The 16889-nt window shown below is 42.4% G+C and overlaps 1 protein-coding gene across 3 annotated transcripts in view; it reads right to left on the minus strand.

Moving 5' to 3' along the window:
• The window catches only part of TARS3 (threonyl-tRNA synthetase 3), a 65290-nt gene extending 51145 nt beyond the window's left edge, over positions 1-14145 (minus strand). Inside the window, exons 1-4 of one of the 3 annotated variants that reach the window (XM_047863598.1) lie at positions 14135-14145; positions 11221-11666; positions 10384-10580; positions 3121-3244 (exon numbers count right to left, since the gene is read on the minus strand). In XM_047863598.1, the coding sequence (XP_047719554.1) occupies positions 3121-3244; positions 10384-10580; positions 11221-11253 (354 nt within the window). In that variant the 5' untranslated portion in view covers positions 11254-11666; positions 14135-14145. Of the gene's footprint in view, positions 1-3120; positions 3245-10383; positions 10581-11220; positions 11667-12269; positions 12727-14134 lie in introns of those variants that run through there. The other 2 variants (XM_047863596.1, XM_047863597.1) reach the window with 2 other exon arrangements.
• Between the last annotated feature and the right edge of the window lie 2744 nt (positions 14146-16889).

Raw genomic sequence — 16889 nt, forward strand, 5'->3', positions numbered from 1 at the left:
AAGACAGAGGGTACTATGACTGAGCACTGAGTAATTCTTCACTCTGGAGAAAGATGAAGAAAACGCCAGCAAAGAAGACTGAGAAAGATCCGATGGTGGGAATAAAGCCAGAAAAACACTGGTGCCGTAAAGAATCTTAAAAGAAGAGTGTGGTTAACTGTCATGACTGTTGAGATAATACACAGGATGCAGGGGGCAGCAGCCACTGAAATTGGGGGTGAAGCCTGACTCACGCCATGATGTACTGGAAGAGACCACTGAATGGACTACAAGCACAGAGCTAGCGGCTTCAGTTCCTACATAAATCTGCTTGTTTTGTTCACCTCTAAATAAAGTGCCCTACATTTGTTTAAGCCTGAGATCACCGCAGCACATCACTGATTTCCCCCGGGGTTTCACCAAAGCTTTGAAGTAGAATATATATCTATGTATATTCTTTTACCAGATGTTAGGCTTACAAAAGGAAATATCATGAGATATATTTTAAACCTGCAAGCTGTGTCACTTTATAAAATTCCCCTTGTTTCTGTTGTGCATGTTTGTCAGCTTTATGTGGATATTCTTCCTGTCATTTTCTACATGAATTTATCTAGAAGGTGGAGAGTATTTCTTCTGTATGTTACATTATGCACTAAAATAGTCTTATAAATAAAACCACTTTTTAAAATAGAAAGGTGTCTTGAATGTTTCCATAGAGCAAAAAAATAAAACCTTTAAAAAATCATTATCACTTTTTAAGTTTATTTATTTAAAGAGAGATTGTGTGTTGGGGGGGTAGGGGGTGGGGGGGTGTGCATATGAGCAGGAGAAGGGCAGAAAGAGAGGGAGTGAGAATCCCAAGAAGACTCTGTGCTTTTGATGTGGAGCCCACCGTGGGGCTCGATCTCACGAACACTGAGATCATGACCTGAGCCGAAATCAAGAGTTGGACCCTTAACTGACTAAGTCACCCACCCAGGCACTCCAATTTATCATTGTTTTAGATCTGAGTTTTCAAAATTTGTTTTCCTATAGGGTTTCTTTTTCATGGATATGTATTAAATATTGTAAATTAGTTTATGTTCAATATCTTAGTATATTCACACTAACAGGAAAGTAAATTCCAGGAACAACAACAACAAAAAAATATTTGTTACTAAGTTACATGAAAAGAAGCATCAAGAGCTTAGAAATGTTACTTAACTATTTTGATACTGGTTGCTTCATCTGTAAAACGGGGATTAAAACAGTACCTGTGTGCTAGGGTGCTTGGGACTCAAGGAGATAATACATGTGCGCATAATGGGCCAGGCCAGTGCTTGGCTCTGGTAAATGTTTATTACTATTATCATTTTCATCAACAACCACAGATATTTATGAAAGCCCTATAATCTGATGTCAGATACCATGTTACGAGCATGGCAAGCAAACACTGGTTAGGCACTCTAGAAAGATTTCCCATGATAAAGAATGTTTCTTTTTTTATGATGTTACTGAATGCCAGGAGGAAAGGACTCCAAAGATACCAACACCTCCATGGGACATTAAATTTGGTAGTTCTCCCATTCCCCGAACACCCCAATGCCTGACACATTGAAAAAGTTCAATAGCCAGCTATTAAAAAAGAGTCATAGGGGCAACACCTGCAGACAAACCAAGAGCCAGCCAGTGTAGGCAAGCACAAGGCTTTCGGGTAGGATTTGGGCCTTTAGTTGAGGATCAAAACTAACTGCCCCACCAACTATCATGGCTGCTCTTGGTTCCAGCCCCTATTTGACTTTCTCCAGAAACTGACACTATCTGAAAACCTCTCATTGGTTGTTTTCTTGTTTAATACCTCCTCCTACTAGAGGTACTCTTTGAAACAGGAGTCTCCATGTTCTGTCCACTGCAGCCCTACAGGGTCTGGCACATGCGTCCAGCACTGTCGATGCTGGTCAGGTGACTAAGGGAATATATACAATTGTAAAGTCTAGGGATGACATCTGGGATGATGCTAGGCGACAGTTGCTAACAACTAGTAAGAAAAACTAAATAATACATATATGTTTTGTGTTTCTCCTAAAAATTGCTCTTTCTGAATCACTTTCAACATGATTTTATTAATATTGTATTATTTAGCTACTTAATTGTTATGCTTTGCATATTTTAAACAGGAAAGTAATTATAGTATGGTTCTTATAAGTTTGGATTAACAAATCAAGAAATCAAGTGTCACGATTAATAGAACCTAAGCTAAGCTTAGGTTAGGTTTTAGGCAGATAATGGACACTGCCTGAACAGAAATTGCAAAGCTAAGGTAACAATGTATATCAGAGACCTACATGAAATGTGGTATCTATTTTATAGAATATTACATTAATAAGTATTTAAAGGATATCTAAGGGGTGCCTGGGTGGCTCTTTGGCTCAGGTCATGATCTCGTGGTTCATGAGTTTGAGCCCCACATAGGGCTTTCTGCTGTCAGCACAGAGCCCGCTTTGTCCTCCTCTCTCTCTCCCTCTCTCTCTCTCTCTCTCAAAATAAATAAACTTAAAAAAATAAAAAAGATATCTAAGCTTTGATAACTTTTCCCAATTTTCCTGCACATATTATATTATAAAGTAGACCCATTTCTAAGACCTATTAAAAATTCATGTCAAATGTACCTTGATTTTATAATTAAAGCATTATAGCATAAGGACACAACTATCTTCAGAAATGATAAATAAGGGCTACTTTAAAAGCTGATATAGGGGCGCCTGGGTGGCGCAGTCGGTTAAGCGTCCGACTTCAGCCAGGTCACGATCTCGCGGTCCGTGAGTTCGAGCCCCGCATCGGGCTCTGGGCTGATGGCTCAGAGCCTGGAGCCTGTTTCCGATTCTGTGACTCCCTCTCTCTCTGCCCCTCCCCCGTTCATGCTCTGTCTCTCTCTGTCCCAAAAATAAATAAACGTTGAAAAAAAAAAAAAAAAAAAAAAAAGCTGATATATATTTGTATGTATTCATTCCACAAAAATTCACTAAATACTTACTAAACACCAATACAGAAATTTTAAGTTCTAGAAGGTTACAAAACTCATCATTCTTGACTTCAAAGTGTCTTCGTACATAATATAGTTCACAATATCCAAAGTTTAGTTGATTCTTTTTAAATACTTACAGCTTGGGCTTCCTCATTATCAAACATAAGCAGCTCTAGAGTGGAATCCCCTTCCAATGGACGGTCCAAGTCCCATAATTCACCATTGACTTTGGCTACCACTGTGCTTTCAGCCAGTTCCTGACTGGTAAAAGAAGAGTCATGTGAGAGTTAACCTTATCACATGCTGCAATGATTTGTTAAAACAAAAGATTAAAATAATTTTTAGGGCTTTTTTTTTGAGTGAATAGAAAGTACAAATGTAAACTAAAAGAACAGGTTTTTCAAATTTTGTAACATTTGTTTTAAATAAAAAAATAGTACACATTCACTGTAAAAAAAAAAAAAGAACTTGGAAAACAGAGAAAAGACAAAGAATAAAACAAAATCACATTTAAATCTCACCACCCTGAAATAAATGATCCTAACATTTTGGTACATGTCTTTCTAGTCTTTTTATACATCTACCCCTCCTCCTCCTCCTCCTCCTCATCCTCCTCCTCTTCCTCCTTCTTCTCTCTCTCTCTCTCTCTCTCTCTGTTACACACACACACACACACACACACACACACACACACACTTACAGTTTTTTGAAAATTATTGACAAAAATAACATATTAAGAAACCTGGAAAGCACAGAAAAGCAAAGAAAAACATATCACCTTCAATCCCACCACCCAGAAATTACTGTTAACATTTTTCTGTATGTCCTTCCACATTTTTTTAAAAATTTTTTTAATGTTTATTTATTTCTGAGACAGAGGGAGACAGAGCATGAGTAGGGGAGGGGCAGAGAGAGAGGGAGACACAGAATCTGAAGCAGGCTCCAGGCTCCGAGCTGTGAGCACAGAGCCCGACATGGGGCTCGAACTCACAAACCGTGAGATCATGACCTGAGCCAAAGTCAGTTGCTCAACTGACTGAGCCACCCAGGTGCCCCTGTCCTTCCATGTTTTTAGGTAAATACATACACCAATATAAAAATCATAATAGTACCATTCTGTATATGTTACTTGGTAATGTACTTTTTAAACTTAGTAAGTCACACATTTTCCCAGATGGTAGACAGACTTGAAAATCATGCTGGTTGATAGCTGCAGCAGAATCAAGAATTGATTAATGGACCCTCCATGGCTGGGCACTTTGGTCATTTCTTGGCAGGAATGTTTTGTTTTGTTTTGCTTTGCCAATGACAAATAACACTGCAGTGGACATTCTTGAACACACATCTTAGTTCCCAATTATTTTTTCCCAGGAAAAATTGGTCAAGTAAAACTGCTGGGTCAAGGGCAATGCACTTTAATGACCTTGCTGGAATATACTGCCAAATTTTCCTCCCAGGAAAGGCACAAGAATACCTTTTCTCTGTGCCCTCACAATGTCAGGTACTACTAAACTGTGTCATCTTTACAATATAATGTTTTTTTTTTTAATTTTTTTTTTACAACGTTTATTAATTTTTGGGACAGAGAGATACAGAGCATGAACGGGCGAGGGGCAGAGAGAGAGGGAGACACAGATTCGGAAACAGGCTCCAGGCTCTGAGCCATCAGCCCAGAGCCTGACGCGGGGCTCGAACTCACGGACCGCAAGATCGTGACCTGGCTGAAGTCGGACGCTTAACCGACTGCGCCACCCAGGCGCCCCTACAATATAATGTTTTAACTTGCCTTTCTGTGAGCAACTTGAGCAGCAGTACAGTGCTGTGGTTAAGAGCACCTGCTCTCATGTTAGAGCAACCTGGACTTGAACACTGGGCACTTTACTCTAAGCTTCAGTTTCTCATCTGTAAAATGGGAATTTATACAACCTTCCTCATACATTTATTCTAAGGATTAAATAAGGTGCACTCTCATAATACAAACTTAATAAATGTTAGATATTGTTATTAAGGAAGTAGAATTTTATTTCATTTTTACTGGCTGTGATGGGCTGCTAAGGATTCTTCAAATCCATTCCTTCCTTCTGGTACAGTTTTCCAGGTTCCCCTGGAAGTTTGGAAGCAATGGGTACCAGCAGAAGTGGCCTGTAGCACTTCCGTATCTCAGCCTTAAGGCAGTGGAGACCCCTCTTCCACCCTCTCCCCGCCTTCTGCGGACTACAGCACACTGGTGGGGTTCCCTGGACCATGCACACTAGTGCAACGTTGTACATAAAGATGGTTCAGCAACCAAACATACGGAATTCTGGTCCCCAAATGACTTATGGAGAATTGCTGCCCTGTCAAGCTGGACCCCGCACCTCCAGGTTGCTACCTACCTACCTGAGAGAGACTTTGATCATATTTAAGCCACTGAAGCTATTGCAGCAGCCTAGCTTCTATCTTAACTAATACAAAAAAAGTAAAGGGGCACCTGGCTGGCTCAGTCTGTTAAGCATCCGACTTTGGCTCAGGTCATGATCTCACGGTTCGTGAGTTTGAGCCCCTCATCGGGTTCTCTGCTATCAGCATGGAGCCCGCTCCAGAAACTGTACCCCTCTCTCTCTGTGCCCCTACCCCACTTGTGCTCACTAGAGAGCATAACACAGAGGTCTCTCTCAAAACAAATAAGCTCAAAAATTTTTAAGTTTAATTTAAAAAAAAGTAAGGACTTGGAAGTAACAAAAACAAAACACATGGCACTGGCTCAGCAGATAATCTGATATTTGAAAAATATAAATATTGTTGATATTTGATAAAATATTTGATACAACCTGCAGGCAAACTCATGTGCTTACAATGCCTGGAGCATATAAAGCAGCAGTTACAAAAAGGCAGAAGGTTGGTAAACACTGGGTAGCTATTGCAGTTTTTGTAAACACCACCAGACCGAGATAGGCTCCAGTGAGGATTGTCCCGTTCACAGGCAGAGATGGAAGGGACAGGCCTCCGCCAAGAGGCTGTGCCTGTGGCCTGTAATTCAAACTGATTAAGAGTCCAGAAATGTGGGGCTGCGCAAGATTGGAAAAACAGTCTTTTGTCCCAAACAGCAGGAGGGACTGGCACTTAAAACCCCTCTCAAAAGCCACACATCAAGACAGACAAGAGGGGCCAGGCCAACCACACGGATTAAGGGGTGCTGCCCTCCCACAGCCTGTTGTTTCCTAGGACCTCAGTCCATTAAATTGAGGGAGAGAGAGGAAAGAGTCAAGCACAAAAACCAAGGAACAAAAGCATGAGAAGTCTCCGTCTAGAAGAATTCCTTCTTGTGGATTACTTCTCGAGGATTACTCTCGGAGATTACTTCTCTTGGAACTGATTAGAAGCAAACTGACTGGAAGTCTACCACGCAGGAGACAACTGTGCTGCCCAGTGACAAGCCCAGCTTACAAACACCTGTGACTGTTGGCTCTTCAGAGGAGCTCTGAGCCCCCCAGTGTGACTAATGAGGATGAGGGACAACTAAGACCTTCCCACAGAGCAAAATCAGGGCCCTTGGAGGACAGTGGACAAGCGGGCTGCTCGCAGAAAACAAGGGGTAGCCGGGTGGGCTGATCCGGCACTACCCGTTGCCAGGCTGTGGGCCTCACAGTCCCTGCCAGCAGGACCTGATGCCTTCCGTACATTGCTGTCTGTGTTATTCCTTCTTTTCCTGCAAACACACTTCCCTGTGATGGCCTTGTGAGTACCCCACCACTGCATATACGTGCGGGATAGGGAGCCTTGTCAAGTAGTGTATTTGCTGCCAGAGTGTAAGGAGCCAGCCTGACGGGGGTGTTCTGCAACTCACTTGGACGTCCTGCGCTTTCAGCTGATGGGACCCAGAGTTGTCTCACCTGGGGAGGGACTGAGCATGTGGGATGATGAAAAGAGGGTCTCACAGATCTCTGGATGTCAGAGGGGCACACTGTGGCAGATGTGGTCCCCTAAACCATGCTTCCTCTCTTCCACGGCGAGAAGGCTTTATAGCTGGACATGCGGCTGGCAGGCAGGAGCTACATTTCCATTCTCTCTTACAGCCAGGGGTGGCCATGTGACTAAATGTGAGCCAATAGGATGTTAAGTGGAAATGAAAGTGCGCCATTGAGGGGTCTGGGCCTCAAAGCATCATTGTTCTTCAGCTGCTCCTCCCTGCCCACCCCCCCCGCAGGAGAGTCCGTGGGTCCATGAACTCAGCTTCCACCCCTCCCCGTGGACAAACCCTGCCTAGGGAATGGCAGGCGACAAGACAGAAGGAACCCAGGTCCACCAAGGACTGCATGGCCCAGAGACGTCCTCCACCAGCCTGGGCTGGTCATCTCTGGACTGTCAAGTGAGAGAATGTGATGTCTACCTCATTTAAGCCATGGTCGTCGGGAGTCTCTTGCCACAGCAGTTTAGCCTAACTCAGGGGTGCGCAAACTTGGACTTCATCAGAGACTCCTGGAGGGGCTCATAAACATACAGATTGCTAGTTAATTCAAGAGGCGTGGAGCAGGGCCCCAAGAATTTGCTCTTCTAAGTTCCCAGATGGTGCTAGTGCTGGTGATTTGGGGACGATATTCTGAAAAGAATTCTTTCATCAACTACTATGAACTGTCTTTTGCCCATTTCTTTCTACTGGGTATTTTCTTAGGATAAATGGCTATGAATAGAATTACTGGGTCCAAGGGTTAGGGTTTGCACGTTTTTAAAGGCTTTAAAAGTCTGAGAGACTGGACCTATTTATCTGCCCTACACCAGAGTCACTTCCCCAAGACTGTATCAGTATTAACGGCTATTCATAAATCTTGGACAAATCAGTAACACATAATAATTTCGTTTACATTTCTCAGATAATCTGTTCCTCTGTTGAAGTTTTCTTCTTTTTCCTATTAATTTGAAAAATACTTCGAGAACAATCATTTGTTCTATATGGTACATTTTTTTCACATCTGTCATTTCCTGTTTTATGTGTCATTTTTACACATAGCCATTTTTCTTGTTCTATTTTTTGTGCAGTTTGAATCTTTCCATCTTTTCCTTAATGATTTCACTTTACATGTTATGCTTAGAAAGGCATACACTTGCTCAGAGCAGGAACAATCATCTATGCAATCAACTCTCAGTTAACCAAGACAACAGGCAGTATAATTTAATAAAGCTATTAATTTCTCATTTATTTTATATCCAGACACCTCACTGAACCCTTACGTATTCAGATAGTTTTTCAGTTAATACTAATCTCTAATTCACTTTTTTAGAGTCCCCTCCTTGTTAAACTGTTCTTTTTCTAACTGCCTGAGTTGAACTCATAGTCTGTTTCTTTCTATTCTTATCAGAAAAACCTTCAACACTATAAATCACTACTTTAGATATATTCCACAGATTTCTGATATATATTTTTTCCTCATTAGAAGTACTTTCTAAAATTCTGTGCTTGTTTTTAGTTTGTTTCACGGGAGTTATTTTGAAGAGGTTTTTTCTTTTCTTTCTAATTTTCAAGTTTTATTCTGTTTTGCCTTGTCATTTAATGTTTACTGAGTTCATAACTGATTTCATTTTACTCATTGAATGTGAACGGTATGTTTCTGCATTTTTTTATTAAGGTTCTGAGGAACCAAAAACATGACCACAGGTCTGAGAGATCTCTGTCTATAGACCACAACGACTGGTGAGCAACCACTAAGTCTACCTTACAGTGTTACTATTCAGACACATGATCTTTTCAGAACTGAGAAAGGCAGGTTAAAAGTATACCATTCCTGAGTGTCTATAATTTTCTATTTCTGATTTGATGCTACATTATGTAACTCAAAAAGGTTCATGACGAATAGTTATTACAGATTATACTGTTTGTCTACTTTGGAAATAAGTCCCAGTATCCCATGTGATGATTTTGGCCCTGAAATTCTGAGGTCTGATAGTAATATTATGATCACTGCTTTCTTCTTACCAGGTTTGCCTGATACAAGCTTTGCTTAATCTTTTAGTTTGGGATAACTTTACTTTTGGGCACTCTTGCAACCCCTCTATCATGAAACTTGATTGTAGGGGTTGTAAACTGGTACCCTGCAGAAATGCATATTATTAAGGTTACAACAAAGAACATCTTCTATAATCAAGTAACTTTGTTTCCCAAGTTTGAGCTGGTTTCTTCAGCGTAGGACTTCTCAGTCTCCAATATGCTAACATGAAAACTGACTCTCCATGAAGAGACATAAACTTATTTTGCCTCAAAGCCCATTTTCCCAGCACATCTATTCATGGAGAGCCTGAAAAACATGGGAACAGGTTGGGAGGGGTCTGCAGAGTACAGGATATGATAGGATGGGAAACACACACACACACACACACACACACACACACACAATCTTAACCATAGTTTTCAAAGGAAACCTGAGTACTTCAATTCTTGAAAAAACTTGCTTTTTATATAGCAGGTTGATTTACATGGCAGTTTTGAGCTTTAGCTTCCATGGAATTATATTTAATGCTAGGAATTAACATTGGTCAAAATAACATAACTTCACTAATGTATCTAATTTCTAGGAAAGTCAAAATACTTATTCCAGGGTTTATACATACACCCTCACATACATCTTCAATCTGTATATAAGTCATTTTGTACATTTCTGGAGGCACTTTAATTTTCAGAGTATTTTACATATGCAGTATTTCAGTTAATTTTAACAACCTCATTAGGTAAATGGGAAAAGTATCATTTCCACAGAAGATGTAAGGAAACAAGCTTGGAAAGATCTGCCCCACTTAGTTTGAAGAACCACCCATGGTTATTTACTGGTGAGACAATAACTTGACTTGAAGTCAAGGCCAGCAAAAGATCTGTAAAGTCTCATGGAAAAATCTGGATGACCAACGTCAATGTAATGGGACCTGTCAAGGATTAAATGTTTTTCTCTACTGTATATTTTTATCAGAACTTTAAAATGTGGACATTTTAAAGAGGAAGAGGTTTTATTCTGTTATTCAATTACTTATTTAAATGCCCTCTTTAGAAGCCAGAGGGAAATAACTAATGACATTTAATTTATTCAACTGAGTGGGATGCCTGGGTGGCTCATTCGGTTGAGCGTCTGACTTCAGCTCAGGTCATGAAGTTGTGGTTCACGAGTTCAGGCCCCGCATCTGGCTCTGTGCTGACAGCTCAGAGCCTGGAGCCTACTTAGGATTCTGTGTCTCCCCTGCCCCTCCCCTGCTTGCTCGCTCTCTCTCTCTCTCTCTCTCTCTCTCAAAAACAAAAACAAAAACAAACAAAAAAAACACCCATTAATTTATTCAACTGAATAAGAAAAAAAACACTTTTCACAGCCCCTGAGAACACAGTGTTACCAAGCGCTGGCACAATACTGAATAAAGAATATCTTCTCCAAATTATGGTTTACCTAATTTCAGCAGCTACTTGATAAGGTGTTGTTTTCCAAACTTCCCCTTCCACTGTTTTCCCATCAGCCACTCTCACTGTGATCACATTGCTTGTATTCCCCTTTCTGTCATTAATGGCAAATAAGAGCTGATGGTCTCTCTTCAATATTTCAAAAAGCTTCAACCTTTCCTTTATGAAATTTGGTTGATTTTTCACCTGAAAGTCATCAGAACACAAGAAAGTGAACATACACAGCCCACTTTGTTCTAATTGTCCAACCTCCAGTAAGTCTCACCCATACTCTGCACACCACAGGTCATTTCCAAGTCTCCTTCCAGTCACTTCTTTCCTCCTTCTTAGCTCTCAGGGTCCAGCTCAGAGCCCACCTTGTCTAACTAGCATGTCTCCCTACACTACATGTTTAACACCTGTGTGTGCACAGTCCCCTGATTCAGCACCTATTTATACACCACACTCCTTTGTTCTCTACTGTCCTTCCTGTTTGTCTGATCTCAACCAGACTGACCCCTCTGAGGCCAGGTATTCCTCCTTAGCTCCTGCCAAGTATTTATGCTGGAAACATGCTACTTTGATGATTTATACAGTAGCTAATTTCTTTAACACAAAAGAACAGCTGGGCTATCTCAACTTAGACAAAACAGCACTTAAATACAGCTGACTGTCTAGCTCATCTCGAAGTTAAGACAACTTGCATCTAAAGCTAGCAAGGTTTGAAATATACTACTGTGGCCCAAAATAGCAATTATGTTTTAATTAAAGATCTTGGGCAATTAACTGTATAAGCATATTTAAATTAAAAGTCGTATTTTACATTATTTCCATAGCAACAGCTTACCTCACTCTCAGGCCCACCTTCCTCCTCCTTCATTTTAGTGCTCTTTTCTTGGCTTTGACTAGAAGGAGGCTGAGAAATAAAGGTGAATTATAAATAACTCACAGCAATGACAGGAAAGAGCGACGCATTTGGAATGGCAGAAGAGAGGCACATGCCAGCAGTCAGCAAGTGTCCCATGTTGCAGGCTGGGCTTCCCTGACCACCACCTACAACTCTCAGCGGGCAAATCATTTTCTGGGTTCCATCCTTCCTGTCTGTGCATTTTCACACACTCTTGCTAAGTACACTTAATATGTTTGGCTCTTGAAAGTTTCACCCCTAAACTTTCAACAGATAATGTCGCTGTAAAACGGTTGTGTAGCTGCCGCCGGACTTTAAATGCACTATTTTAGGAAGATGTTGCCAGTGCACCACAGTTACCCTTGGTGAATAACTCAAGAACACCCCTGAGAACAATCTGAGAAAGCTTTCAACACAACACTTCAACTTAGGTTGCACGAAGATAATTTGTCCTTCACCGAAACAAAATATTAAAATATTGTTAAATAATAACGTTAAATACACAGACCGTACCAAAAGAACAACAAAACCACCTGTCGTCAATAGCTCAGAACCAGCCATTCATTAGAGGGAATGGAAGAGTTTATATATGTAACTGTTGGTCTTCCTGCTCAAGGAAAGAACAGAGAGTTTTAAACGCTCCAGCATTTTTTTTTCAAACAAAGGAAAATGCTATTTCTGCTACTGAAGAAAATGTGTGACAGACAATTTACTGGAAGAACTGCGAAATCACACCATTAAGTCAGTCTGGCGACTGCTGGAAATTCGGGGCTCCAAAGGGTATCCAGGCTACTCACTGGTTCCCAGGCCTTAGCAGGTGCACAGAGCAGCGTTCCGCGAGGGGCGGGTCCTGCAGCGCGCAGGGACCGCACCCGTCCTTCCTGCGGGACCACCGCTACCCGCACACCGTCGCAGCCCGCGGCACCGCCCTCCTGGGGCTCTAGGCGGCACCCGCCCGCCTTCCCCAGCGAGCCCTGCCGCCCCGTTACCTGCGCGCCGGCAGCCGCGCGCCGGGCCTCCTCCTGCGCCGCCGCCGCCCGCGCCGCGCTCTCCAGCTTTGCCTGCTGGCTCAGCTCCTCGGCGAGGCACAGCCGCAGGCGGGACAGGCGGTGGCGCAGGTCGCGGTTCTCGGCCCGGAGCTGCGCCACCTCCCGCGTCAGGCACGGCCCCTCGACCGGGCAGCGGTCGGGAGCGTTCAGCTGCTCGTCCCTCAGGCGCTGGACCTCCGCCCACAGCCAGCGGATGTCCTCCTCCTGCCTCTCCAGGCGCGAAGCCACGGCCTCGGCCGCCAGGGCCTCGGCCGCCATGGCAGCCGGCTCTGCACCGCACCGACGCCGCTCCGTGTGCAGCCTCTACGGCCAAGAGGGTAGCAATACCCGAGACCGGCAGAGCGAGACAGCGGCCGTTCTATATATAAGCTGAGGGAGCGCGGCGACAGGGAGAGGCGGGCTGACTGGGAGAGGCGGGGCGGGGCTCTCTGCGGGTCGTGGGGTGGGACTATAGGAGCTACGACGAGGCGGGGCGACAGGGAGGGGAAGGACTATCTGGGGGGCGGGGTTACGGTGAGGGGCGGGGCGACGTAGAGGGGCGGGACTATCTGCAAGCAGGGACAACAGGAGGGGCGAGGAGGCGGGGCGCCAGGTAGGGAGGGCCGACGAGCGAAGGAGTGGCGGCAGAAGAGGCGGGGCGGGGCTCTCTTCAGGGCTGGGACTGTAGGAGCTGTGGGTAGGCGGGGCGACTGCAGGGGTGGAGTTGAGGCAGGGCACACTAATGGGGTGGGGACACACGCGGTGGTTTAGGGCCTGGAGAGCGGCGTGGGGACTGAATAGGGTCACAGTGCTTTCATAGCTAGCCACATATCACCAGGCATTGGTTGAAACGCAAGTTATCCAAAATCTTGGGAAGGCTAATATCTCACTTCTCAGCATGGCTCTGTCTTTACTCTGGAATTCTGCCGGTCACTGTTCTTCCAACTTGCATCTAGGTTCTGAATAGTGGCCATTGGCTTTCAAGCCAAGGCTGACCAAGTGCAGAGGCTGCTGGGCACAGAAGATCTCTAAGAAAAGGCGACTAGCAATTGTTAGCTTCTCGCTGGAGACCAGGGTAAATGCCACAGACACTCTGTATACCCCGTGACTGTGAGCATGAACCTTAGTATAATTGGAACACAAATTGATTTTTTTTTTTTTTTAAGTACGCTTCACCCCCAGCACGGAGCCCTACTCAGGGCTTGAACTCACGACCCTGAGATCAAGACCTGAGCTGAGATCAAGAGTTGGAGCTTAACTGGCTAACCCACCCAGCTGCCCCATGACACAAATTGATTTTTATTAACATTCTTAGGACTTAGAATGTGTCATACACTATTCTATGCTCTTTACAAATATTAACTCCTCTAGTACTCATAACAAAAAACACTACTGTTATGTCTGGTAAATTGATGGATAAACTGAAGCCACGGAAAGGCTAAGTGACTTGACCAAGGTCACACAGCCACTGCATTACAGAGCTGAGATTCAAACTCAGACAATTTGATGCCAGTGTCTATGGGCCTAACACTGTGGTGCTTTTCAGTGTTGGTAAACATATGACCATTTCATATGAGATACAGATAATAAATGCCATTAAAATTCCAAAATAGGAGAGCTTAGTTGGGCTGATGAAGTTAAGACAGAGAGTAATTGCTCTGGAAAATAAAGGTTGGCAGTTATTAGAAAGGTCGAGAGGTGAATGAATGCCACTCTGGGAGCAGATTCAGCATTCCAGAGGCTGGGATGGGGCAACTAATGGGAATAAGTTAACTGGAATCACAACAGCTCCCAGGAGGAAGTTTCATAAAGTATGGCACTAAAACCACTGTATCTTTTTATTCTCTTCCCTGGTAGGCTTCTGGACACAATTACACAGACTTTTTGGCCACTTCTGAACCAGCTGCCATCTGGTTTCTGATCCTTCCATCCTGCCATGACTTATGTATTGTCAAATGCATAGAAGCCTGGCATGGGGAGCCTGACTTAGAACCCCTCTACCCCCAAAAAAGTTTTCTCAGGCTCCTTTGTAATTTTTCTCTCTTGGGCCTCCATCCCCAATCTTTGGCAACCACTGATCTTCTTTCTGTCACTACAAATCAGTTTGCATTTTCTAGAGTTTTCTATAATGGAATCATATGCTATGTACTCTTTTTTTTTTTGGCTTCTTTCATTAGCATAATTTTAAGATTTACCCATGTTTTGGGGGTGTATATATTGTCCATTCCCTCCCCCCCATTCCCAGTAGTATTTCATTGTATGCCTATACCACAATTTGTTTTTCCATTTATCTATTTTTGGACATTTGGGTTGTTTCCAGGGTTGGGCTAGGATCTACCTGATGGTGAGCTTATTTGGTTACTGTGGTTGTTTCCAGTTTCAGAAAGCAGAGTTTAAACAGACATACTCAGCAACCGGCAGAATTTCCACAGTGGTTCCCTGACCCATGGGCTTAAAGCTATTCTAGTAGGAAAGACCAAGTGGAAGCCACTAGAACTTTCTCAATCTTAGAAAATAGTAAACCAAAAGCAATACCACAGTCCGGGGGGAATTGCAGAGAGTACTGCCACGCTTAATGTCTTGAAAGATGCAGCATTGTGATTCTCACCAGACGTCCATTTACCTTACCTTATTTGGCCTGTGTAGTGAACAAATGGATGTTGAAGAATTACAGTAGATTTGTCATAAATCTAATTAGACAGTGGCTCTAGTTGCAGCTGCTCTTCCAGAGATGCTATCATTGGTGGAGTAAATCAGCATAATCTCTGGCACCTCATATGTAGCTATTGATCTGGCTAATGCTTTTACTTTATACCTATTAGTTAAAGGCCATCAAAAGCAGTTTTCATTCAGTTGGCAAGACTAGCAATACATTCCATAGTTCCGCCCCAGAACTCTCTAGCTTCACATCATAATCTAGTCCACAAGGATTTTTGATTGCTCCTGCATTTCAAAGGCATCATGCTGATATCCTATCTTTCATAATATCCTGCTGATTCTACCTGGTGAGTGGGAAATACCAAACACAGTTGACGTCTGAGCAATGTGGGGGTTAGGGGCATCTATGCCCTGTATAGTGAAAAACCTGCATATAATTTTTGACTCCCCAAAAGCTTAACTATGAATAACAGAAGACTTGAAGTTGACCAGAAGCCTTACCAACAACATAAAGTCAATTAACTGTATGTTATATGTATTATATGCTACTCTTACAATAAAGTAAGCTAGAAAAACAGAAAGTGCTATTAAGATAATCATAAGGAAGAGAAAATACACTTAAAGTACAATATTGTAGTTATAAAAAAATCTGCATATAAGAGGACCCATGCATTTCAAACCTGTGTTGTTCAAGGATCACCTATACTAGAGTCACCTTGGGAAGACACTTGAAAGCTATAGGGAGGCAAATAAATCCCAAAATTAAAATTTGCAGGAGATTGCCATTCAGTGAAATTTTTAGGGGTCCAGTAGGTCAGGGCACCTAGAGATGTCAACTCTAGGGTAAAGAAAAGTTGTTGAATCTTAGCATTTTCTTGTTAAGAGACATAATGCCTACTGGGCCTTTTTGGATTTTGGAGACAACGTACATCTCATTTGAGCATGTATGTTACTCTCACCCAATCACTTTATAACTCAAAAGACTGCAGTTTTGAGTAGGAGTGAGGAGATTCTAAATCAGGTCAAGCTGCTATGCAAGCTACTTTTACCCATGGACCACAATGATTCAACATTTGATGGTGCTTGAAATGTCCATTGGAGATAAGGGAAGTATAGGTAACCTTTGACAGAACTTAAAGGGGAATCACAGCATAGTCCTTTAGAGGAAAAACAAAAACATGTCATTCTTTGTTTTTGAGAAGCAGCTTAAGTTTTGCTTCTGGACCACAATAGAGACTGATCTCTTAATCCTGGGCGATCAAGCTACCAAGCTACCTAAGTTGTCCGTCATGAACTGGGTGTTGTCTGACCCAGCAAGCCCTAAGTTTAGGCATGTATAGAAGCACTGTGTCATCAAATAAAGAGGTATGTCTAAGATCTTAGACTCTTCTGTATTTAGGGTTGCGATAAAATACATGATACCTAGTTAAATTTGAATTTCAGATAAACAATAAATAATTGGGGGTATATGGATTCCCCATGCAATATTTTGAACATATTTATACTAAAAAATTATTCAAGCCAAAAAATTAAAGTTGAGACAAAGGACATTTTATAATATAAGAAATGTCACATTCTGCAATGACAATATAGCAATTATAAATATCTATGAGCCGAACTACACAGCACTCGCCTATATAAAATACAAACTTCAGGAAATGCAAGGAGAAAGAGATCAAACACACTAATAATAGGAAAATTTATCACACTACTCTATTCAAGATAGGTCAAGTATACACACACAAGTGTAAGAATGTAAAAGACCCCCCAAAATATAATAAAGAGATGTGTGTATACACACACACATATCTATACATACTATTTAAGCACACACACATTCTTCACAAAAATTAAATTGTATACCAGGAGCTAAAGAAGCTATCTCAGTAGCTTCAATAAACTAGACATATGCATGCAACACTC

The sequence above is a fragment of the Prionailurus viverrinus genome, chromosome B3, assembly GCF_022837055.1.
Source record: "Prionailurus viverrinus isolate Anna chromosome B3, UM_Priviv_1.0, whole genome shotgun sequence".
Taxonomy (NCBI): domain Eukaryota; kingdom Metazoa; phylum Chordata; class Mammalia; order Carnivora; family Felidae; genus Prionailurus; species Prionailurus viverrinus.